Source organism: Pristis pectinata, chromosome 31 (assembly GCF_009764475.1).
Source record: "Pristis pectinata isolate sPriPec2 chromosome 31, sPriPec2.1.pri, whole genome shotgun sequence".
NCBI classification, from domain to species: Eukaryota; Metazoa; Chordata; class Chondrichthyes; order Rhinopristiformes; family Pristidae; genus Pristis; species Pristis pectinata.
In genome coordinates, this window is record NC_067435.1 from 20,316,641 (window position 1) to 20,340,767 (window position 24,127).

Sequence of the window (24,127 nt, forward strand, 5' to 3'; positions counted from 1 at the left end):
CGTTCCAGGCACCTACCAATTTCTGTGTGTAAAAGAAAATCTCGCCTTGCAAATCGCCTGTAAACTTTCTCTCTCTTGCCTTCAACCTATACTCCTATGCTCTCTAGTGTTGGACATTTCCACTCTGGGATTTACCCCTACCTATGCCTCTCATCATTTATATACTTCTGTCAGGTTGCCCCACAGCCTCTGACACCAGCAAAAACAATCCAAGTTTGTCCAACCTCTCCTTATAGCTAATACTGTTCAATCCAGGTAACATCCTGGTGAACTTCTTCTGCATCGTCTCCAAAGCCTCCACATCCTATGTAAGGTTTAGGAAACTAAAATCAAATCGAGCCCTTGAGGATTATAAAGAAGCTAGAAAAGAACTCAAGAAGGAGACTAGGAAAGCCAGGAGAAGCCATGAAAAGTCCTTGGCAAGTAGGTCTAAAAAGAATCCCAAGGCATTCCATACATACATCAAGAGCATAACTAGGAAGAGGGTAGGACCATTCAAGGATAAAAGAGGGAATGTGTGCTTGGAGGCAGAGGATGTGAGCAAGGTCCTAAATGAGTACTTTGCGTCATTATTTACCAAGGAGAAGGATGTGGAGGACAGTGAGATCAGTGTGGAGCGTGCTAATATGCTAGGACATTTTGAGATAAAGAACAGCATCCTGGTAAACCTCTTCTGCACCATCTCCAAAGCCTCAACATACTTCCTGTAATGGGGAGACCAGAATTGAATACAATAATCCAAATGCGGCCGAACCAGAGTTTTATAAAGCTACAACATAACTTCCTGACTCTTGAACTCAGTGCCTCGACTACTAAAGGCAAGCATACCAGACACCTCCTTTACCATCATATCAACCTGTGCAGCCACTTTCAGGGAGCTATGGACTTGGACCCCAAGATCCCTCTATACATCACTGCTGTTAAGGGTCTTGCCATCGAGTCAGGAGTGGTGGTGCTCGGAATGAGTTGTCAGAGGTGGGGGCAAATACGAAAGAGGTGTTTAAGAGGCTCTTAGATTGGCACATGAATGTAGGCTGAAGGGATTAGTTTAGTTGGGCATTTAATTACCAGTTTAATTAGTTCAGCACAACATTCTGGGCTGAAGGGCCTGTTCCTGTGCTGTACTATCCTTCCTGTAATGGGGCAACCAGAACTGCACACAATACCCCAAGTGCAACTTACCCAAAATTTAATATAGGTGCAAAATAACTTCCTAACTCTTCTAGTCTGTGCCCCAACCAATAAAGGCAACAATGCCATAGGCCGCCTTTACCATCCTATCTACTTGTGTGGCCACATTCAGGCAGCTATGGACTTAAAGCCCAGGATCCCCCTGTACATCAGTGCTGTTAAGGGTCTGCCATTAACTGTATACATTCCCCTCACATTTGACCTCCCAAAATGCAACACCTCACACATGCCCGGGTTAAACTCCATCTGCCATTTCTCTGCCCAAATCTCCAACCTGCTTAATCCTTTGATAACTGTCCTCATTATCCAAAGTTCCACCAATTTTCATGTCATCTGCAAGGTTACTAATTAGACAACCTGCACTTTCATCCAAGTCATTATACTACAAATAACAGAGGTCCCATCACTGATCCCACGAACCTCCAGTCAGAGAAACACCCCTCAACCACTACCTTCTGTCTTCTATGACTGAGCCAATTTTGGTTCCAACTTACCAACTCACTCTGGATCCCATGTGATTTCATTTTTTGGACTGCCCTACCATGAGGAACCTTGTCAAATGCGTTACTAAAATCTCTGTAGACGATATCCACTGACCTGCCCCCATCGATCATATTCATCACTTCCTCAAAAAAACCCAATCAAATTTGTGAGACATGACCTCTCTGCCACACAAAGCCAGGCTGACTTTCCCTAATAAGTCCATGCTTTTTCAAATGCTAGTTAGTCCTGTCCCTAAGTATCTTCTCCAGTAATTTCCATACCACTGATGTGAGGCTCACTGGCTATAATTTCCAGGTTTGTGCCTCGCCTGTGGCTAAAGAGGATACAAAGATCATAGAAAATTCCTGAGCAATCTCCTCCATTGCCTCCCTTGGTATCTTGGGATAGATTCCATCAGGCCCTGGGTCTAATACACTTTGATGTTTTTCGAGAGACTCACCAACCCTTCCTACCTAATAACATGCTCAAGAAAACTAACATACCCCTCACTGGTTTTGCCATCATCCATGTCCTTCTCCTTGGTGAATACTGATGTGAAGTACTCATTTAGGACATTTCCAGGCATAAATTCCCACCTTTATCCGTGTTGACCTGCCCTTTCCCTAGTTACCCTCTTGTTTTTAATAGGTATAAAATGCCTTGGGATTCCCCTTAATTCTACTTGCCAAGGATATTTCAAAGCCCCTTTTAGACCTCCTAATTCTTTAAATTCGTTCCTGCTTCCTTTATATTCCTCAAGGACCTTGTCTGATTTCAGCTTCCTAAACCTTGTATATGCTTCCTTTTTCATTTTGACTAAACTTACAATATCTTTTGCTAAATAACAAATTGCTGGAGGAACTGAGTGGGTCAGGCAGCATCTGTGGAGGCAGAGGGATAGTCAATGCTTTGATTCGAGACCCTCCATCAGGGCCAAAAGTTTATAGGGGAGATAGTCAGTGTAAAGAGGTCAGGGGGAGGGGTGAGACAGGAGCTGGCAAGTGATATCTTACAAGATCTCTTGCATTCCAAGGTTCCCAAACCTTGCCATCCTTATCTTTCATACTCACAGGAACATGCTGGTCCTGAACTCTAACCAGCTGGCCTTTAAATGGCTTCCACATCTTAGATGTGGACTTCCCACCAAACAACTGCTCCCAATCCACCCTCCCTATAATACTGTTATAATTAGCCTTCTCCCAATTTAGCACTTTCACCCAGAGATCAGTCTTATCCTTGTCCATAACTATCTTAAAACATATGGAATTTTGATTACTGTTCCCTAAAAGCTCACCCACTGAAACTCTGATCACCTTCTTGAGGCACCACATCTTGAAGGTGTCCTCGATGGTGGGGAGAGTTGTGTCTGTGATGGAGCTGGCTGAGTTTACAACCCTCTGCAGCCTCTTGCAATCATGCGCATTGGAGCCTCCATACCAGACAGTGATGCAACCAGTCAGAATGTTCTCCACCGTACATCTGTGGAAAATTGCGAGAGTCTTTGGTGACGTACTGAGTCTCCTCAAACTCCCAACGAAGTAGAGCCACTGGCCTGCCGCCTTCATGATTGCATCAATGTATTGGGCCCAGGATAGATCCTCCGAGATGTTGTTGCCCAGGAACTTAAAGCTGTTCACCTTTTCCACTGCTGACCCCTCAAAGAGGACTGGTGTGTGTTCTCCCATCTTCCCCTTCCTAAGCTCTACCCACATTGTCTCAGTGGTTGAGCCCTCCAGAATGCTGTTACATTCTCACTGATCTGTAATGTAATTTCCCCTCCTCGTTCATGCTGTCAGTGTAGTGGAGGTTCAGCAGGTTGCTGCCTGGATTGGAGCATTTCAGCAATGAGGAGAGACTGGATGGGCTGGGTTTGTTTTCCTTGGAGGAGAGGAGGTTGGGTGGGGGAACCTGATAGAGGTGTACAAAATTCTGACTGGTAGAAACAGGGTAGTTAGTAGGAATATTTTCCCAACGGCAGTTACCTTAAGCTGGAGGGCACAGGTTTAGGTTAAGGGGTCAGAGGTTTAGAGTGGATCTGAGGAACAGCTTCTTCACCCACAGGGTGATTGGTGGCGAGACTGGAGGAGGTAGAAGTTCTCACAACATTTAAGAAGTATCTAGATGAGAACTAGAATCGCCATGGCGTTGAAGTCTATGGACCGAGTGCTGGGATTAGTATAGATGGGGCAACCAGCAATCTGCTGGAGGAACTCAACGGGTCGAGCAGCATCTGTGGGAGGAGAGGAATCGTTGACGTTTTGGGTCGAAACCCTGCATCAGGGCTGATGATGAGTTCCTGCAGCAGATTGCAGATGCTGGAATCTGGAGCAACAAACAATCTCCTGTGTCTTCATTAGTATAGATGGGTATTTGATGGCTGGGATGGATATGATGGGCTGAAGTGCCTGTTGTTGTGCTGTATGGCATCCTCTTGCTCCTTATTGCTGCTGCTCCATCTTGTTTTCCCTGCCCTGTGTGTGGGCCTTTATTCTGCACATTGGCAACGTGAGACGTTGTGACTTGGGGTTCTGGCCCATCTCGTCTCCTCTTACCCTTTCCTTCCAACTCTCAAGATTCCATTGCACAATGAATGTTTTGATCCTGAATGCTACATTTTAAAGGGCCCCTCCTGAACTATGAATTTTTTACTTTGGTTAAGTAAGCCTTGTGCTTCACGGTGTTTTAAGAGTGCACACTATGCAGTTGAAAGACTAGCGCACACTTCACAGGTTTATCTAACTACACGTTATACAATTACAGATTTCACACATTTGTATCGTCCTTCACAATCATGATGATATAGAATAAGAATATTAGAGGCTGATGCTTATGGTTAGTGTGTTTCCAAACCTACTCTTCCATTAACCCAGATCTAAGAACTATACCTAACACTAACACGTAGCACAACCTTTTGCTGGTGGATTTGGAAAGCCTATTACTTCATTACATGAAAACACTTTCCTACTTTCCTGCCACCAATAGAATGAGCTGGACTCTCTTGGCATCTGGCGGTTTTAATTATAATCCCCCTTTTTTTATGTTGCAGTCTCGGGAACTGGAGATCAGCGTTTATTGGCGAGATTGGCGTTCACTCTGTGCATTAAAGTATCTCAAGCTGGAAGATTTCCTGGATAATCAGCGGCATGAGATTCACTTGGATTTGGAGCCTCAGGGAGTGCTGCTGACCGAGGTACATCTGGTGGCACGTTCATTACAGTGGGAAATAGTGACTGAGTTGGTGGACTCAGTCAGTGGGTGGGGGTGGGAAGGAAGAGGGGACGATAAGCAGAACAGTGACAGAAGAGATGTTGGCATGATGTCTGGCATTTGTAAATATCCTGTATTCTTGCTGAAGATCTGAGAGAGTGAATCAGGAAAGATAAGTAATGGTGCACCATGTGATTTGGGGACACTGGCTACCTGGTGCATGAAGGTGCGTAAATGAGTTACCATCCTGGGCAAAAGTACCTGTTGTCAGATTTAACGTTACTGCCCATTTATTGTGCTGGCTGCAGGCCAACAGCAGGTACTCCAGCCGAGAGAGATGACCCATTGACATAAGGTCACTTTGTTCTGTTTTCAGAAGGCATGTTGCAAATGTTGCAGCATTTATATTGGCCTGAATTTCACTGTGTGTGACTCACCGCCCACACTTGTTGCTGAGATGTATGTATTTACCTCGCTCTTACCCTCACACTTATCAATAGGGAAGAATTTGCTGATTGTTTGTCTTCTGGGCCCGGTCAGTAAGGTCCTGCATAGTGCCGGTGGCTCACACAATGTAATCAAACCCCTTTGGTGAGGCAGAACAAGCCCAGTCCGTGAAACTGCTGAGGTAAACTGACAGGCAGTATTTCTAAATGTACTCGACATTCAAAGGCTTCAAAAGCGACTAAACTCAAATAAACAAGTAAAAGATTTCAAAAATCATTAAAATTGTGAATGAAAAACAAACTGCTGGAGGAACTCAGTGGGTCGAGCGGCATCTGTAGAGGCAGAACGATAGCCGATGTTTCAGGTCGAGACCCTGCATCAGGACTGAGAGTGTCGAGGGGGGATTGCCAGTGTAAGGAGGTGAGAGAGAGCGAAGGTGCAACTTGACAGGTGATAGGTGAACAGATGGACAGGCAACACCCAAATTCCCTCAACCCCCCTACCCAGAATCCCCTCAATACACAATGTCTTTCCCCTGCCCCACTGGCTCCATCCCTCCCTTATTTGGTTCCACTTATCACCTTCCTCACTTATCAAATTCCAGCATTTGCAGCTCCTTCCACATCACCTTCTAGCCTATCTCTACCTCCTTCCTCCCCCACCTGGCTCCATCTGCCCATCATCTCCCTCCTCACCTGGATCCATCTATTATCTACCAGCCTCTGGCCATCCCTCACTCTCACCTCTTTATACTAATATCTCCCCTCTACACTCTGTCTCAATACAGGGTCTCAACCTGAAACATCAACCATCCCTCTGCCTCCACAGATGCTGCCTCACCCACTGAGATCCCCCAGCAGTTTTTTTTCTCCAGATTCCTGCATCTGCAGTCTCGTACTATAACTTTTCAATACTATAGGGGTTAAAAATGACTGGGAATGCGAATTGTGAGCTGGGCCAAACAGATTCTATAAGTATTCTTCTGGCAAACTAGGGAGTTCTGCATTTAGAAAACCTTAAAAGTTACTGGCAGGTTGCCACAGAGGTGCTGGCAAAACCCAGGAAGATCTGCCCTGTAAATTAAAGGAGATGTGTCCACTTTCACAGAGTAATGTTATACTAAATGGAGAAGGGTAAGCAGCAAGACTTCAAATTCACCCGAGTTCAGATTTTAGGTTTTCCCTAGCATTCCTGAAGAGTTTAGCTAGAGCCTTGTTCAGTGATATTGTGAATGGAAACAGCCCTCTCATTATTAGTTAAGGAAAATACACTTACACACCTCCTTTTAATGGAGGTCAGATGATTAGTATTATTGGTATTGGTTTATTATCATGTGTACTGAGATGACCAGCTCCTTCATTTTGTTGACATTGAGGGAAGGATTGTTGTCTTGACTCCATTTCACTGGGCTCTCCATCTCCTTCCTGTACTCTGTCTCGTTGTTTGAAATCCAGCCCACTACGGTGGTGTCATCTGCAAACTTGTAAATGAAGTTAGAGCAGAATTTGGCCACACAGTCGTGTGTGTGTAGGGAATACAGTGAGGCGCTGAGGACGCAGCCTCGTGGGGCACCGGTTTTGAGGATAATCAAGGAGGAGGTGTTTCAGACCTATCCTTACTGATTGCAGTCTGTTGGTCAGGAAGTCAAGGATCCAGTTGCAGAGGGGTGAGGTGCAGAGTTCAAGGTTTAGGAGTTTGGAGATTAATTTTTTGGAATTGAGGTATAAGAGTTGCTGAATGCACAAGACACAGATCCTTCAGTCTGGTCCTTAGTCTGTTCTGTACTAATTAGTCCTGCCGCCAGCTTAGCAATGACCAATGTAGTAGGGTGTTGCAAACCCAGGCACTGGAGCAGAAAAATCAATCAGATTATTACTGATGATGGGTGGTAACAAGTATGCATTACTTGTGTGTCTGTACTTCTGTGTGTGTGATCATTTAGATGCATCTACATTTGTGTAAGTATATCTATTTGAATGTGCCTTTGCATCTGTGCTTGGATTTGCATTGGTGTCTCTAGACAGATCTGTTTACTTGTTAGTGTGTACACAGATGTTTGGGTCGGTGCACCTTTACTCATGTAGATGAGTATGTCTGTGTGTAAGATGTGCCTTTGCTTTTGTGTGTGGGTGTGTTTATGTACTCGTATGTTCATGAATTGTTGCAAAGATAAGATTGGACTTGATGGAGATATGGTTAATTATTCCTCCAACCTTCACTGAGGACCTCAGCTGATGAAATGGCCAGTTGGATAGAGTGTTGGGCTTAAATCATGCAAAATTCAGGAACATCCAGAGCTGGGAGACATTTGGGAAGGGGAATAAATCCTCTGTTTGATGAAGCCGTATTTTCTGGCATAATTTTGTACTACTTTGAACTCTTGATATTTATCATCAAAGGTGGGCTGTGGTGTGGGCGACCGTGCAGCTGGATTCAGAGTGAAGCTCGCTCATCTCCTTTCATTCAATGGTTAGTTAATGTTTTCCCCATATACCAGTCAGTACTGGTGTCACTCAGACAGAGAAAGGGGCATGAAATTGCCAGTCTGAATTGAATTAAAGAGTGCTTTATGCTTCAAGTCACGCCAGTTCAAAGTTGGATAGAGACTGCTGAAATAGGCTTCACACAAAAGAACTCCGTACCAGCCTGGGCTCACAAAGACAAAGGCCAATGTTTCTATCAACTAGGTTCTGGTAGTTGCTTTTGGAAGCTTAACAGTAAAATTAATTAATCTGGTGAACTATTTAATTCTGTTATTAACTGATCAGCTCTAGTGATTAACGAATGCTTACAGGATTTATTGATACACAAAAAGGCTTCCATTGTGTTGTGTAAACAGAGGGATAAATGTAAGGAGAGAGGGTCATTTTGGTGGCTCTGAAACATCATGGTCTTTTTTTGTCAGAAGCAGTTGCATGTGTTGATTTTACAAAGAGAAGAGGGTTACCTACCCCCACAATCCTGCTCTGCAATTCATGGCTGAATTGTAAATTCACTTCATGTGCCTTTGTCTGAGAAGAGCTGCCTTTGCTTTTATCTCTGTTAACTAAAATCTTATGATCTCAGGATTAATCATACACTAATTACCATTCATGGAAGAACATTTCAGTCTTCTACAATCCTTAAGCACTAATTTCAGTCTTGAAAGGCTGCTTCCAATGTTTCTGCATGCTTCCCCCAGGAAACACACACAATTTCTCTTGATCTACCCTTCAGAATCAGAATCTTCTGAAGGGTAGATCAAGGGAAATTATTTGTGTTTTTAAGGGGAAGTATCAGAATGAGTTTTATTATCACTGACTTGCATGAAGTGAAATGTGTTGTTTTGCGGCAGCAGTACAGTGCAAAGACATAAAATTATAAATTACAGAAATAAATAGTGCAAAAAAAAAGAATAACGCGATAGTGTTCATTGGTTCATGGATCGTTCAGAACTGTGATGGCGGAGGGGAAGAAGCTGTTTCTGAATGTCTGAGTGTGAGCCTTTAACATCTCAAAAAACTTCAGGGTCGCTTCTTTCAAATTCCTGGAAATACAGCCCAAGTATGAGTCATCTCACCATATATATTGCCCTTGGAGTCCAGTTATTCTGACAGATCCATGTTGATTACCCTCGAGGTTTAAACTACCCTTTCTAGTGTAGCTCAGGTACACAAGAACCAGGGTTTTGTACAGCTGAAGCAAAACGTCTATTCCCCTGTGCTGTCACTCTCCTAGATTCATTGAGAGACACAGCATGGAAACAAGCCCTTCGGCCCACCGAGCACATGCCAACTAATCCCGCTCTAACCCATTTTATTCTCCCCACATTCCCATCAGCTCCCCCAGATTCTACCATTCACCTGCATACTCGGGGCAATTTGCAGTGCCTGATTAACCCATCTTCGGGATGTGGGAGGAAACCAGAGCAACCAGGGGAAAACCATGCAGTCACAGGGAGAACATGCAAACTCCACACAAGCAGATTAAACCCAGGTCAAAAATACGATGATGCTGGAGGAACTCAGCAGGCCAGGCAGCCTCCGTGGAGAAAAGCAGACCATCAACATCTTGGTTTTTCATCTAGATTCCAGCATCTGCGGTCCTTTGTTTTTCTATTAAACCCAGGTCATTGGAGCTGTGAGGTGTGGTTCTGCTAGCATCACCACTGTGCCACTGTATTTCCATTTGCCTTGTTGATTATGTTCCGTATCTGACAGTGATATTTTAACGTGAACATAGGTTGGAAATGTGACCCCAGGGTTGAGCAATGATCAGCTCCAGTGCTCAGTTGGTTGCAAGGCTGATTCCTCTTGTACCATATCAGTTGCTGCTCTTCCATTCTGGTACTCATTGTTATTTGGCAGGTCACATTCTCCAATCCAGTCATTGAACGAATACCCAAACTGCAACGGCAGAAGAAGATTTTCTCCAAGCAGCAAGGTAAAGCAAACTTGTTTCAGTATCAGTCTCAGCCTGATCACTCTTTGATTTTGCTACATTTAATGTTGGTTTCTCAGTCCATTGATGTTGTTGGAATGAAATCTTCTGAACTGGGTGGATTTGAAAATCATTTGTCTTTCTCGTGCTACTTCATGTTCAGATGAACGACCATGGAAAAGGATTTGAAAATTATTAATTTTAATTATGGAGTAACTGTTTAATAAAGTGCATCTCCAATTTCCAATTATTTATCTTTAAAACAAAATTCTTACTGTTCTTTTGATAGTAGTTTTAAATTCCTGTCCACAAGTTAGCAATTTCTAGCAGTTGTTGAGTTGCTATTACCCAATTAACACAACAAATCTGCCCACAATTATTAACCTTTCTGTTTAATCTCCTCTAAATCTTCTTTAAGAAGATGTTGTAAATTTAGTCAAAAAGAAAAAAGGAAGCACATGTAAGGGTTAGGAAACTGAAATCGGACAGGACCCATGAGGAATATAAAGGAAACAGCAAAGAAACAGGGAATCGGGAGGGCTAAAATGAGCCATGAAATGTCCTCAATGAGTAGGATTAAGGAGAATACCAAGATGTTTTATGCATACATTAAAAACTAGAAGGTTGGACCACTCAAGGACAAAGGAGCGAATTTATGCCTGGAGCCAGAGGAAGTGGGCGAGGTGCTTCTCATCGTTGTTCACCAAGGAGAAGAACGTGGAGGATAGTGAGATCAGGGAGGGGTATGCTGAAATGGCGATATTCCAGGGCATGTTGAGATCAACAAGGAGAAGTTGTTCGGTCTTTTGAAGAACATTAAGGTGGATAAGTCCCCAGGACCTGATGGGATTTATCCCAGGTTATCAAGAGATGGGATTCCTGGGACCACGAAAGAGATCTTTGTACAGGTTCTCCCCAGCTTTGATATCATCCAGAATGGTCTAATTTTAAGATTGTGCCCCCATGATTTGGAGAGAAAACCATAGCGTCATAGAGCACTACAGCACAGAAACAGGCCCTTAGGCCCATCTAATCCATGTCAACCTGATCTTCTGCCTAGTCCCATCTACCTGCACCTGGACCATATCTCTCCAAACCGCTCCCATCCATGCACCTATCCAAACTTCTCTTAAATATTGCAATTGAACCTGCATCTACCATTTCTACTGGCACACTCGCACCACCCTCTGAGTGAAGAAGTTTCCCCTCAGATTCCCCTTAAATATTTCACTTTTTGCCCTAAACCTCTGTCCTTTAGTTCTCGTCTCACCCAACCTCATATCTATACCCCTCATAATACCTCTGTAAGATCTCCCATCATTCTCCTGTGCTCCAGGGAATAAAGTCCTAACCTATTCAACCTACCCCTGTAACTCAGGTCCTCAAGTCCCAGCAACATCCTTGTAAATTTTCTCTGCACTCTTTCAAGCTTATTGATATCTTTTTTGTAGGTAGGTGACCAGAATTGCACACAATAGTTTAAATTTGGCTCACCAACATCTTGTACAGGTTCAGCATAACATCCCAACCTCTGTACTCAATGCCCTGATTTATGAAGGCCAAAGTGCCAAAAGCTCTCTCTTCGACCCTATCTACCTATGATGCCACTTTCAAGGAACTATGGATCTATATTTCCAGGTCTCTTTGTTCTACTGCACACCTCAGAGCCCTACCGTTTACTGTGTAAGTCTTACCCTGGTTTGTCCTCCCAAAGTGCAACACCTCACGCTTGTCTGCATTAAATTCCATCAGCCCAGTTTCCTAGCTGGTCAAGGTCACACTGCAAGCTTTGATAGCTTTCCTCACTGTCCACGATACCTTCAGTCTTGGTGTCATCTGCAAATTTGCTGATCCAGTTTACCACATTATCATCTAAATCATTAATAATCATTAATCCATCATGGGTGGTTTCACCAGAGAAAATAAAGTTCTGACAACTCTATAAAATTCATTAAGTATTCTCGAGCTCCTTATATATACTTTGAACTGCAGTGCCCAGAATTGAGACAATACTCCAGATGCAGTTGAACCAGAGCTTTACACAACTATAACATATCTACCATTCATTTGTACACCTGTCAGTCCTTGAAAGAAAGGCTGTTCCATTTGAGATCTTAATTTTAAAATGATCACCCTGTTGTTGAATTTCTCTGGGGATGCTCCTCTCCCCATCGCACACTCCCCTCCCCATCCCACACTCCCCTCCTGGTGTGCAGTGCTGCTCCAATTGTGGCTTCCTGTGCATCTCGATTTCAACTCTTTCACCATTGTTCCTTCAAGCTATTCCAGGCCCTTGGCTCTAACCTTCTATCCCTCTTTCCTGTATTGAGATGCTCTTCAAGAAAACTTCTGGTCATTTGTCCTAATAGTTCTTTATGTGACTTGAAATCAAATTTTGCCTGACATTGCTTCTCTGCAGTAATTACTTTAAAAATGCAAGTTATACCTGTCCACCAGTTCATTATGATCTCTGTACTTGGAACCTTAAATTCCTCTGCTCTTCCATAATTCTGGAACATAGAACAGTACAGCACAGGAACAGGCCCCTTGGCCCACAACATCTGTCCTGAGCATGATGCCAAATTAAACTAATGCCTTTTGCATGCCAGGGATCGACATCCCTCTGTTCCCTTCATGGAGTGCCTATCTAAGGGCCTCTTGAACACCCCTATCATATCTGTTTGCACCCCTGGCAGCACATTCCAGGTACCCACCACTTTCTGTTTGTTTAAAAAAAAATTGCCCTGCACATCTCCTTTAAACTTTACCCCTCTCACCTTAAAGCTATGCCCTCTATTATTCAACATTTCTGCCCTGGGAGAGAATTCTACTTCTCTCCATGTGGAGATTTAGAAGGATGGCTCTATGTGGTACCTTGTACTTTCCACCATTTAATTTCAGTCTTGCCCACTTCCGTGATCTATCAATGTCCCTTTGCAACGTTCTGTTCCCACCTACACTTTTACTCAACCTCTACCTCAGTGTCGTTAGCAAACCTGAGTACACAGATCTGTTTTCCTAAGTTGTTAACAAGACTCATCACTTAGAGATGTGTATCAGAGGAGTGTTTGAGATACCTATTGGGAGTTTTGGGTGTGAGACAGGTGGGTATAGTTTGGAGTGAAACCCACAATTGTCGATTGGTTTCTCATTTATAAAGCATGTGTTCCCTAATCCTACTAATGAACTGCCCAATGTATTGTGTTTTAGGGAAGGCTTTCCTTCGAGCTCCTCAGATGAATATCAACATTGCAACTTGGGGTCGGTTGCTGAGGAAAGCATTTCCTGCTGTTAACTCCACCGGGACATACAGTCCCTCATCTTACATGGCTGCTGTCTCCGAGGGTAGGCAGCCTCTATCCAACAACATGCCTGGGTAAGATCGCGACGGCCTAGGTGCACACTGTGCTGGATTTCCTGTCATAACTTACTAGCATATTATTTAAATAATTTGAACTGTTGTCCTGCTTTTGTCCAGTCTCTTCCAGCTCACATGGGCAACTTCTCTGCCAGGTTTTCCACCTTAACCTCCTTTTCTGTCAAACCCTCAGCGCTCTCTTATTCACCAGGAGATGCAGTTCCTGATGCGTCCATCCTCTTCAAGGTGTCCAGTCTTCACGTCTTCATCTCCAGTGCCAGCTTCTTCCTCCTCGATGGTGATTCCATTCAGATTCATTTACTTTCAATATATTGGGAAGTGAATATATAGGATGTATACAGGGAGACTTGTTTTCATAGGTCAGGGCAGAGAATATAAAAATTGGGAGATTATGTTGCAATTTTACAACACACTGGTTAGACCACACTTGGAGTATTGTGGTCAGTTCTGGTCACCACACTATTGGAAGGATGTGGTTGCACTGGAGAGGGTGCAGAGGAGATTCACCAGGATGTTTTCTGGATTGGAGAATATTATGGGAAGAGATTGAATAGGCTGGGCTTGTTTTCCCTGGAGCCAAGGAGACTGAGGGGTGACCAGATAGAAGTATATAAGATTATGAGAGGCAGAGGTAGGGTGGACAGTCAAAATCATTTTCCATTGGAAGGGATATCAAAAACAAGAGGGCAAATATTTAAGGTGAGAGGAAGGAGTTTTAAAGGAGATCTAAGGGGTAAATTGTTTCGATTTGCACAGAGTGGTTGGTATCTGGGACGCACTGCCAGAGCAGGTAGTGGGATCAGATTCAGTCACTACGTTTAAGAGACATTTAGATAGACAGACGCTTAAATAGGCAAGGCAAAGAAGGATATGGTCCTAAAGTGGGTAAATGTAGTGTTGACAGGCAAAAAGGGTGGCATGGGTGTGGTGGGCCGAATGGCCTGTTTCTGTGCTGGATGACTGCATGGCTCTCTGACTCTCCGATTTTGTTGCTCACACTGTGATGTCATTTACATTGGGAAGACCAACGTTGATTGGGTGATTTTGTTTTTGTTCCCATCAAGGTGGTTTATATATCCTCTGCCTCCTCCTTGAATACTGCTCCTAACACGAGTGATGAAGTTGAATAGTTTCCCACTTGTCCTACCGATTCACTCCATTCATTGGGGAGCTAGTTAGAGGAAAGGGAAAGTATTGCCCAGAGGAAGATTGAGAGGACTGTCAGTGCAATGAGACGGCCTTGGTTGGATCCAGTCTGCATTGGGATTGGGTATGTGGGCATCCATCAGTGAGAATCAAGGCGTGCATGTCAGCGTGCAATGGATGGAGAATGATGATGCCTTTTTGGGGATAATTAGATTTGAGAAAGATCCTGTATTCAGTTGACAGAACTTTGTGAAGTTCAAGCAGGGATTTCACCTGCTTCAGAGGCCATGCTGTTGTGGTTGATTCTGCTCCCTGCACTTTCCTTGGATTTGTTGCATGGAGAATGCAGAGTCCATTCTGCCTCTTGTGGGTGAAATCTGCACTGTGTCTCTGGGAGGAGTTCTGTGCCGGGGGAGGAGTTCTGTGCCGGGAGAGGAGGCAGTTGAGTCGGATCCTTCCAATGATTTTTGTGTGTCAGTCAGTCTGCAGATCTTCTGTGGTTACTGCAGTTGGATTTGTCTCCTTTCTTTGAATTAATGTGGTATCTGTGATCCTCGGGGCACTGTCAACTTCCCAGAAGAGGGAGATCCGGTCAAAATTCACATCAGAGTTATTTCTCTGCCATATTTTAGTACTTCAGCAGGGATTTCATCTCCGCCAGAGGGAATGTTATTTTTCCAGATGATGGAAGCTCTTTCCAACCTCTTGTTAAGCTGGTGTAGCATCAAGGTTGTGGCAGATAGTGTGCTGTGGAATGGACTCAAGGATACTTGCATCCCAGACAAAGTCTTGATTGAGATGCTGACTGCTTTGCTGTCCTTGATAAGCTCAGCAAGACCCCAGTGTGGTCTGTCTTTGAGTCATAGATGGCCTCAACAGTGCTGAAGAATCAATGTGAGTAGTTGTCACTTAGATGTTGGATCTGCTGCACACTTCCCTCCCTCTGTCTGTTCTTTAGCTCATGATCTTTTGTTGGACTTTGGTCTTCAGGTGCTTGTTGAGTTTCTTCCCTCTTCATTCCATTCTATTTCATTTATTTTTATACTGATTTTGCAGTTCAGTGTGTCTTCACTTACATTGGGAAAACCAGCACAGATTTGGTGATCATTTTGACGTTCAGTGTGCAAGTTTGACTCTTGAGTTCCACTTGGTTATCATTTTAATTCTTCTTCACAATCTGCTTTCTCCACCTTTTGCGATGTTCCAATGAAACTTGCCCCTTTTTCCTGTCTGACCTTCCGCAACCTTCAGGCCTTAAAATTAAGGCCTAATGATGGAGAATGAGTGCAGCAGAGCACCAGGAGTGAAGGGATTGTGGCTGGTGCTTGGCTTGTTGATTCCTTTTCAGAACACAGCCAAACGGCATGATCACAGCCACCTTTCTGGCCATGTTTCCAATCCACAAGAGCCTTTTCCTTATCAGATTTTCTGTGCTTCCCTCCCTCTCTGAAACCATTTACCTCTGCACTATCTTTAGTTTCAGTGCTTCTCTGAATATCACCCTTGCCCAAACCTTTTTTATTTAATCACTGCTGTCCTCCTGCCCTGTTACAGACCTCTTCCCCTCTCTCCCTGGGTCTGAACTTGCTCATGATCAGTTCACCTTTGACAATTCCGAGTTAAGATGAAATATTAATCGTTTCTCTTTAACAGATGCTGCCTTAGTGTTTCATTAATTTCCCTTCTTCATTGATTACATTAACGTTATTCTGTACATATTTCTGTACAATATATGATAGGTTCTCTGCAACTATTTTAATTTTTAGCTGCTGGTAATATCTATGTGCAGCAGAAGATAAAAAATTAGCAGCTGAGTCCATGCCAACCTTTCTTACTCTTCATTCAAAGGTTGTAGATTCAGACTTGGATTGGAGCTTTGGCAGTGGGCTAATTTGTTAAGAAGAGAGCATTGTCCACTTTTAAAACAGCAAAGCATTGTTTGTATTCTTGTGTATTTATACGTGTCACAGTACTGGGACAGTTCATATCAATGTCACTGATGAAATTCTGTGTGATTGTAGTGAAGGAAATCTATTCCTGCTTGTTTTTCTTTGTCTGTAGCTTTTGACGTGGAACCATGTCATTTTCCTCAGTTCCTCTCCACTTCTCCACAGAATGAAATGTTCACTTGGCACAGCCTTGCACCTGGAGCATTGTGCAGTTTTGGGCTCCTTACCTAAGTAAAAGTTATTTAAGGGAGTTTAACAAAGATTCATGAAGCTGATCCAGGCCTGTATTCTCTAGAGTTTAGAAAAATGCAAAGTGGTTTCATTAAAATTCGCAAAATTCTTACATGATTCAACAAGGCAGCTCAGCCAGGTTTCTCTAAAACCAATGGTCACAGTCTGCGATTGAGGGGGGGCTGTGTGGGCCTGAGATGAGGAACAATTTCCTCATGCAAGGGAGGTGCATCTGTGGACCTGTCAACTCCAGAAGACCGTTGAAGCTCAGTCATTGAGATTATTCTAAACAAACCTCAGTAGATTGACAAGTATTCTGGTCCAGGGGGATATGCAGGGAGAGGGGGTTGCAGGAGAAGGTCAGCCTTGATCCCAATGAATGGTGGCACAGGTTAGAAGGCCCAGGTGGCCACCTGCTCCTGTTTTTAAGTAACTGAAAAATGAACGGTTTCTCTCTTCACAGGTGCTGCCTGACCTGCTAAATATTTACATCATTTTCTGAAATAAAACAGCAGGTCAGGCAACACCGGAGGAAAGAGAAACAGTTTCCGTTTGCTGGGAGGGAGTGAAGTATTAGGTTGCCGGGAGGGTGGTGGAGGGACCACACGCAATTTAAAAGCTTTGATGAAGTAATCGGGAAAATACTGCTAATCAATGAATTTGTAACTGAAGGGTATAAAGTAATAAAGTTTGGAGATGTTATTGAGGCTTCTTCCGAAAAGGGATGCCTACCAGGAACAGAATCCATACCTTTTAAAGGATGGTGCGGTGGTGCAGCCAGCACAGCTGCTGCACAGTTCCAGTGAACCGCCTTCGGTCCTGACCTCTGGGGCTGTCAGTGGGGACATTGTATGTTCTCCGTGTCTCTGCAGGGATTTCTCCCGGCTGCTCTGGTTTCCTCCCACTTCCCAAAGAAATGGTGGTGGTAGGTTAATTGACTGCTGCAGGTGAGTTGATGGGCAGGTGAGAGAGAATAGGTTGCAGGGAAATAAGCGGAGAAATGGGATTGATGGGATTGCTTCCAGAGCCAGCGTTGAACCAAGGGTTGATTCGCCTCTTCCTATGTCACGTGGAAATGTGCAGGAAAAAGTAGATTTAAAAAATGAAGTGGAAGAGTATTTGAAAAGGAACAGTGTGGAAGAAGATGGGACAGTGACTGACGACTGAATGGTGGTTTTCAGTGTTCAGCAATTGTACTTGGGACGACATCCATCCTCGCTGAGTACATCACCACCTGCTGATGGAGCTTCTTTCGTTTCAGAGACCTGTCGTTTGAGAAGTTGACGTTAGATTTGGCAGATGAACCCTCAAGTACACCCCGGAAAGCTTCCCTGGAGTCGAGGGGCAGCCACAATGGAGAAAAGCCAATGCAGGTTGGGAACTTTTCCATTTTTGCAGAATTTCACAGTGAGAAGCAGTACATGTTAAGGAACGGATACCACAGTAAACTCTGGACTTGTTCTTTCTCGAGGTCGTGCCATCTTTCCTGTAACTCTGAATGTCTGCAATCAGGTCTTTGCCCAAATGGTCTCCTGTGTGTGAGACTGAGGTACCTCATCTGTCCTCTGCTTCTCTGTAACCTTTGATTCCAAGGAGAGTTGCCAGTCACATACCCATGCCATCATTCTGATTGGGTATTTTCAGCTTTTCTATTAATGTTGCCTAGTCCCAATGGCTTCGGCTTATCTGATGCCTGAACCATCAATCGTATCTTTGCTAACCTTCAGATTTAACGACTCAGATGCACTCCTAATCCTCCCTCCCATTTTGCACCAAAGTAAACAAGGTAATTCTAAACTCTGCTTGTTGCCTGTTCACCCATCATCTCTGTGCTCACTGACCTGTAGTAGTCTTCAGTTAAGCAATACCTTCCTTGTTTCAGATCCTTCCCCTGCCCGCCTCTGTCACCTTTGACAGCCGATGTCTGTCTGAAACATCAGCGTTCGTCCAATTCTTGAGTCCTGCAAGAGTCCTTCCCTAACCCCCTTCTGCCTCTTTTTTTCTTCTTTAATGATCCTAGAATCGTAGAAACTACGGCACAGAACCAGGCCCTTCAGCCCACCTTGTCTGTGCCAACCGTGGTGCCCAGCTGTACTAATCTCATTTGCCTACATTAGGCTTATTCCAAGTACCTGTCCAAACACCTTTTAAACATTGTAATTCTGTCTGCGTCCACCACCTCCTCTGGCAGCTTGTTCCAGATACCCACCACCCTCTGTGTGGAAAAACTTACCCCTCACATCTCCTTTAAATTTCTCCCAACTCACCTTAAATCTGTGCCATCTAGTTTTAGACTCCTCGGCCCTGGGAAAATAATTCTACTATCCTATCTATGCCCCTCATAACTTTATAAACCTTTATAAGTTCACCCCTCAGCCTCTTATGTTCCAGTGAGAACAAACCCAGCCTTCCAAATCTCCCCTTATAACCACACCCCTCCGCTCCAGGCAACATCCTGGTGAATCTCTTCTTCAGTCTCTCCCTTTCTACCACATCCTCCCTGCAGTGTGGTGACCAGAACTATTCACTGTACTCCCCAGTGTGGTCTAACCAGCTGCAATGTGACATCCCAACTCTCAGACTCAGTGCCTCAGCTTATGAAGGCAAGCATACCAAATGCCTTCTTCACTAACTTACCCAGCTGTGTCACCAGTGTCAGTGAGCCATGGACTTGCACCCCTAGGTCACAGTACCTCAACACTCCTAAGGTCCCGGCCATTTACTCTAATATCCTAATGGAATTTGACTTCCCAAAATGCATTACCTCACACTTGTCTGGAGTAAATGTTACCTGCCACCTCTCTGCCCAACTCTCCAGCTGACCTACAGTGTATTCTGCTGTATGCTTAGACAACCTTCTTCGCTATCTACGATACTCCTTAGAACTCATCCTCTTGGCCAAGATTTTGATTGGGATTCCTAATATCTCCCTAGGTGTTTTGGTGTTAACTCTTGTTTGGTAACTTACCGATTCATTTCTCTCATGTACTCTGTCAATATTCTTTGGTAGACATAATTTATATTATGCTTTGGTGAAGTGACTTGGGGCAATTTCCTGTAATAAAGTGATATAATTGCTATGAAATTTTTATTGAGACCAAAGTAAGGGACTGCCTCAGGATGAAAAATAATGTAGCAGCTACGAAGTTGAAAACTGACGTTGTACTCCTACAGTGCACATTGATGTAGAGAGCACATCACTGAGATATCGGAGTCTTATCATACCTCTGATGTTGGAACTCATAGTCCCACTGCACAGAAATAGAGTAGCTGGGGTATCAGAACTTCATGTTACATTTTTATTTGTAAATGCTAGAGTCTCTAATGTTCTCACCACTTATTGTTCATCTCCTCGAGAAGGTGGTAATCTTGAAAATGGTGAAGCTACAGAACCTGGTGGTTTAATATAACTGAATGATTTGCAAGGAGATAAAAAACTGCTGGAGGAACTCAGCGGGTCAGGCAGCATCCATGGCGGGAAATGGACAGACGCAGGGTCCCAACCTGTAACGGCGACTGTCTGTTTCCCTCCACAGATGCTGCCTGACCCGCTGAGGACCTCTGGCAGTTTGTTTTTTGCTCCAGATTCCAGCATCTGCAGAATCTTGTGTCTCCAGTTTGCTCGGACATGTCAGAGGGGAGTTGAGAGTCAGCTGCATTGTGTGTGCTGTCACACAGAGGCCCAGGAGGGTGGTTAACGACACTGCAGTGGATTCCTCGTCACTGCGGCTGGCGCGGTGGTGCTCCTGTCTCCCAACTCCTGGGTCCTGGGTGGAGTTTGCATGTCCTCCCTGTGACTGTGTACGTTTCCCCTCCCACATGCTGAGGCTTGATCAGGTGTTGATCAGACCACGTTTGGAGTATTGTGAGCAGTTTTGGGCCCCCTATCTAAGGAAGGATGTGCTGGCATTGGACTGGGTCCAGAGGAGGTTTACGAAAGTGATCCCAGGAACGAAAGGAGCATTTGATGGCCCTGGGCCTGTACTCACTGGAGTTTAGAAGGATGAGGGGGGATCTCATTGAAACCTACTGAATATTGAAAGGCCTGGACATGGAGAGGATGTTTCCAGTTGTGGGGGAGTCTCACACCAGAGGACACAGCCTCAGAATAGAAGGACATCCCTTTAGAACTGAGACAAGGAGGAATTTCTTCAGCAGAGGGTGGTGTATCTGTGGAATTCATTGCCACAGACGGCTGTGGAGGCCAAGTCACTGGATATATTTAAAGCGGAGGTTGATAGGTTCATGATTAGTGAGGGTGTCAAAGGTTACGGGGAGAAGGCAGGAGAATGGGGTTGAGAGGGAAAAATAAATCAGCCGTGATTGAATGGTGGGGCAGACTCAATGGGCCGAATGGCCTAATTCTGCTCCTGTGTCTTATGGCCATGTGGAAAAGACGTGCTGGCTGGGAGGTTGGTTGACCTCTGTAAATTCCCCCTTGTGTGGGTGGGCAGCAAGAGAATTGGGGCTTGGTGAGGAAGTTAATGGTGATGTGGAAAAATAGGGTTGGTGCGGTTGGGTGCTTGCTGCTGGATGCGGGCGAAGGGCCTGTTTCTGTGCTCTGACTATTAACCATGCTGTCTTTGTTTAATTGTCTGACTTAAAATTCTCCGGAGAAATTTGAACTGTTGGTGTCAGAGACCAGAAGAGACCTGTGCATTACCAGTCCAGTATCCTGCCCACTTTACCATGATATCACTGTACCCACAGGTCTAGTTATATCTGTGAAAGACTTCCTCACCCTCAGGCCTCAGACTTTTAAAACCAAAGCTTGTTTTACCTTATCATAGCTACCTGATTTACCTCACCTATTCTTTCCAACCTTCACTGCACTGCTGTGGACCAAGTGCAGGTAAAATGGGATGAGTGTAGATGAGTGCAATGGTTGGCGTGAATGTGCTGGGCTCTGTTCTCTGACTCCATGCTGCCATTGGGTCCTAGGTCAAGCTGGACCCCTGTGAGAGATTCCAGTCTGCCCAGCGCCAGTTACATTGCTTTACATAGGACATTACAGCACAGGAACAGGCCCTACAGCCCACAATGTTGTACTGAACTAATTAAACTGGTAATTAAATGCCTAACTAGACTAATCCCTTCAGCCTGCACAGTATCTATATCCCTCACTTTCTGCACATTCATGTGCCTACTTAAGAGCTTTTTATCATATCTGCTTCCACCCCACCCCCCCGGCAGCACATTCCAGGCACCCACCACTGTTTCCAAAAAAATACTTGCCCCACACATCTAAATTTAAATTAAATTTTAAATTTAAATTTTTAAATTTTTTTTTTAAATTTTAAATTTTATTTACAGCGTGGTAACAGGCCCTTCTGGCCCAACGAGTCCGCGCTGCCCATTTTAAACCCAAATTAACCTATCTGTACGTCTTTAGAATGTGGGAGGAAACTGGAGCACCTGGAGGAAACCCACGCAGACACAGGAGAACATACAAGCTCCTTATAGACAGTGACGGGAATTGAACCCTGATCGCTGGCACTGTAATAGCGTTGCGCTAACCGCTACGCTACCGTGCCGCCCTTTGAACCTTCGAATCTCCTTTGAACTTTTCCCTCTCACCTTAAATGCATTCCCTCTAGTATTTGATCTCCCAAAGTGCAACACATCACATTTGGCTGGATTAAACTCCAGTTTGATTAAACAGCGCAAAGTGCACCGAGATGCGGCTCCTCAAGGAACGGATTGAGAGTCTGGAGCAGCAGCTGGATGACCTTCGGTTGGTTAGGGAGAGCGAGCAGGAGATAGACAGGAGTTATAAAGATTATGTAGACAGCACCTCAGTGGCAGTCCCCCTCAAAAACCGATATCTCATTTTGGATTCGGTTGGAGAGGATGACTTCATAGAGGAAGACCTCAGCAGCCAGGACCTTGGCACCGTGTCTGATACTGTGGTCCAGCAGAGGAAGAGACATGCAGTGGTTATTGGGGATTCGATAGTAAGGGGTACGGATAGGAGATTCTGCGATAGCGATAATGAGTCTCGGATGGTGTGTTGCCTCCCTGGTGCCAGGGTACGGGATATCACAGACCGTGTCGAGAATATTCTGAAGGGGGAGGGTGAGCAGCCAGAAATCTTGGTACATGTAGGTACCAATGATGTAGGTAGGAAAAGAGAAGAGGTCCTGAAGGAGGAATACAAGGCATTAGGGAGAAGGTTGAAAAGTAGGACCTCAAGGGTAGTAATCTCAGGACTACTACCCGTGTCGCGTATCAATGACAGGAAGAATAGAAAGCTCTGGCAGTTAAATGCGTGGCTGAGTGACTGGTGCAAGGGGCAGGGCTTCAGATTCTTGGATACCTGGGACCTTTTTTGGGGGAGGCAAGACCTATTTGCTAAGGATGGGTTGCATCTAAACTCCAAAGGGTCCAATATCCTGGCGGGAATGTTTAATTTAGTTGTAGGGGAGGGTTTAAACTGATCTGGCAGGGGGATGGTAACCAGGATGCTAGGTTACAAGATGCTAAGGTGAGGGAGAAAGTGTATAGAAACGAATCCATTGAGGATGGCAAGAATGACAGGCAGGTGATAAGTCAGGATAATTTACTGAATAATAGAAGTACAACAAATCCGGATGTTAGGATACAGAATGTTAGGATCGGGGATGAGGATGTTCGGATACCGAATGTTAGGATAGGGGATGAGGTCTACACGAACATGTCTAAGATAGTAGGTAGCGAAGATAGTAAGAAGGATGGACAGGTAGAAAGTCAGGATAATCTGCTGATCAATAGAGGTACAATAAAATCAATAGCAGATACCAGTCTAAGCGTACTATATTTAAATGCACGTAGCATCAGGAATAAAGTAGATGACCTAGTGGCACAACTACAGGTTAATAAATATGACATCGTTGCAATCACTGAGTCGTGGCTTCATGATGGATGTGATTGGGAACTGAATGTCAAGGGGTATACAGTATATAGGAAGGATAGGAGGGTAGGCAGAGGGGGAGGTGTGGCCATGATGGTTAGTAGCGATATAAAATCAATAGAAAGGAAGGACATTGGGTCAGAGGAGGTGGAATCCTTATGGGTGGAGCTGAGAAATAGCAAGGGTAAAAGAACAATAATAGCAGTCATATATAGGCCCCCGAACAGCAGTCAGGAAGTGGACCATAAGTTGCAGATTGAGATAGAAAAAGCATGTCAGAGTGACAATGTGAAGATAATTATGGGGGATTTTAACATGAAGGTGGACTGGGAAATGCAGCAAGGCGGTAGTACTCAGGAGAGTGAGTTTGTGGAATGTCTAAGGGATGTTTTTCTGGAGCAACTTATTGAGGAGCCCACCAGGGGATCAGCTGTTTTGGATTGGGTGCTGTGTAGTGAACCCGAGGTGATTAGGGAACTAAAGGTAAAGGAACCACTGGGAACAAGTGATCACAATATGATTGAGTTTAGTTTCAAGTTTGAGAAGGAGAAGCTGATAACTGGTGTATCGATATTTCAGTGGAATAAGGGAAATTACAAAGGTATGAGAGATGAGTTGGCCCAAATTGATTGGAGGAGTAAGTTAGCTGGAGGGACGGCAGAGGAAAAATGGAAGAAATTTCTACAGGAAATAAGGACAATGCAGGACAGATACATTCCAAGAAAAAAGAAGGTTTTGAATGGAAAAAAGGCACAGATGTGGATAACGAGGGAGGTGAAGGATAAA

General features: G+C 44.4%; 1 protein-coding gene across 1 annotated transcript in view; it reads left to right on the plus strand.

The window, feature by feature from the left end:
• The window catches only part of pkn1a (protein kinase N1a), a 176,893-nt gene that overhangs the window by 74,295 nt on the left and 78,471 nt on the right, over positions 1–24,127 (plus strand). The window contains exons 9-12 of the mRNA XM_052042083.1: positions 4,721–4,864; positions 9,675–9,750; positions 12,958–13,123; positions 17,714–17,825. Coding sequence (XP_051898043.1) covers positions 4,721–4,864; positions 9,675–9,750; positions 12,958–13,123; positions 17,714–17,825 — 498 coding nt within the window. The remainder of the gene's footprint in view (positions 1–4,720; positions 4,865–9,674; positions 9,751–12,957; positions 13,124–17,713; positions 17,826–24,127) is intronic.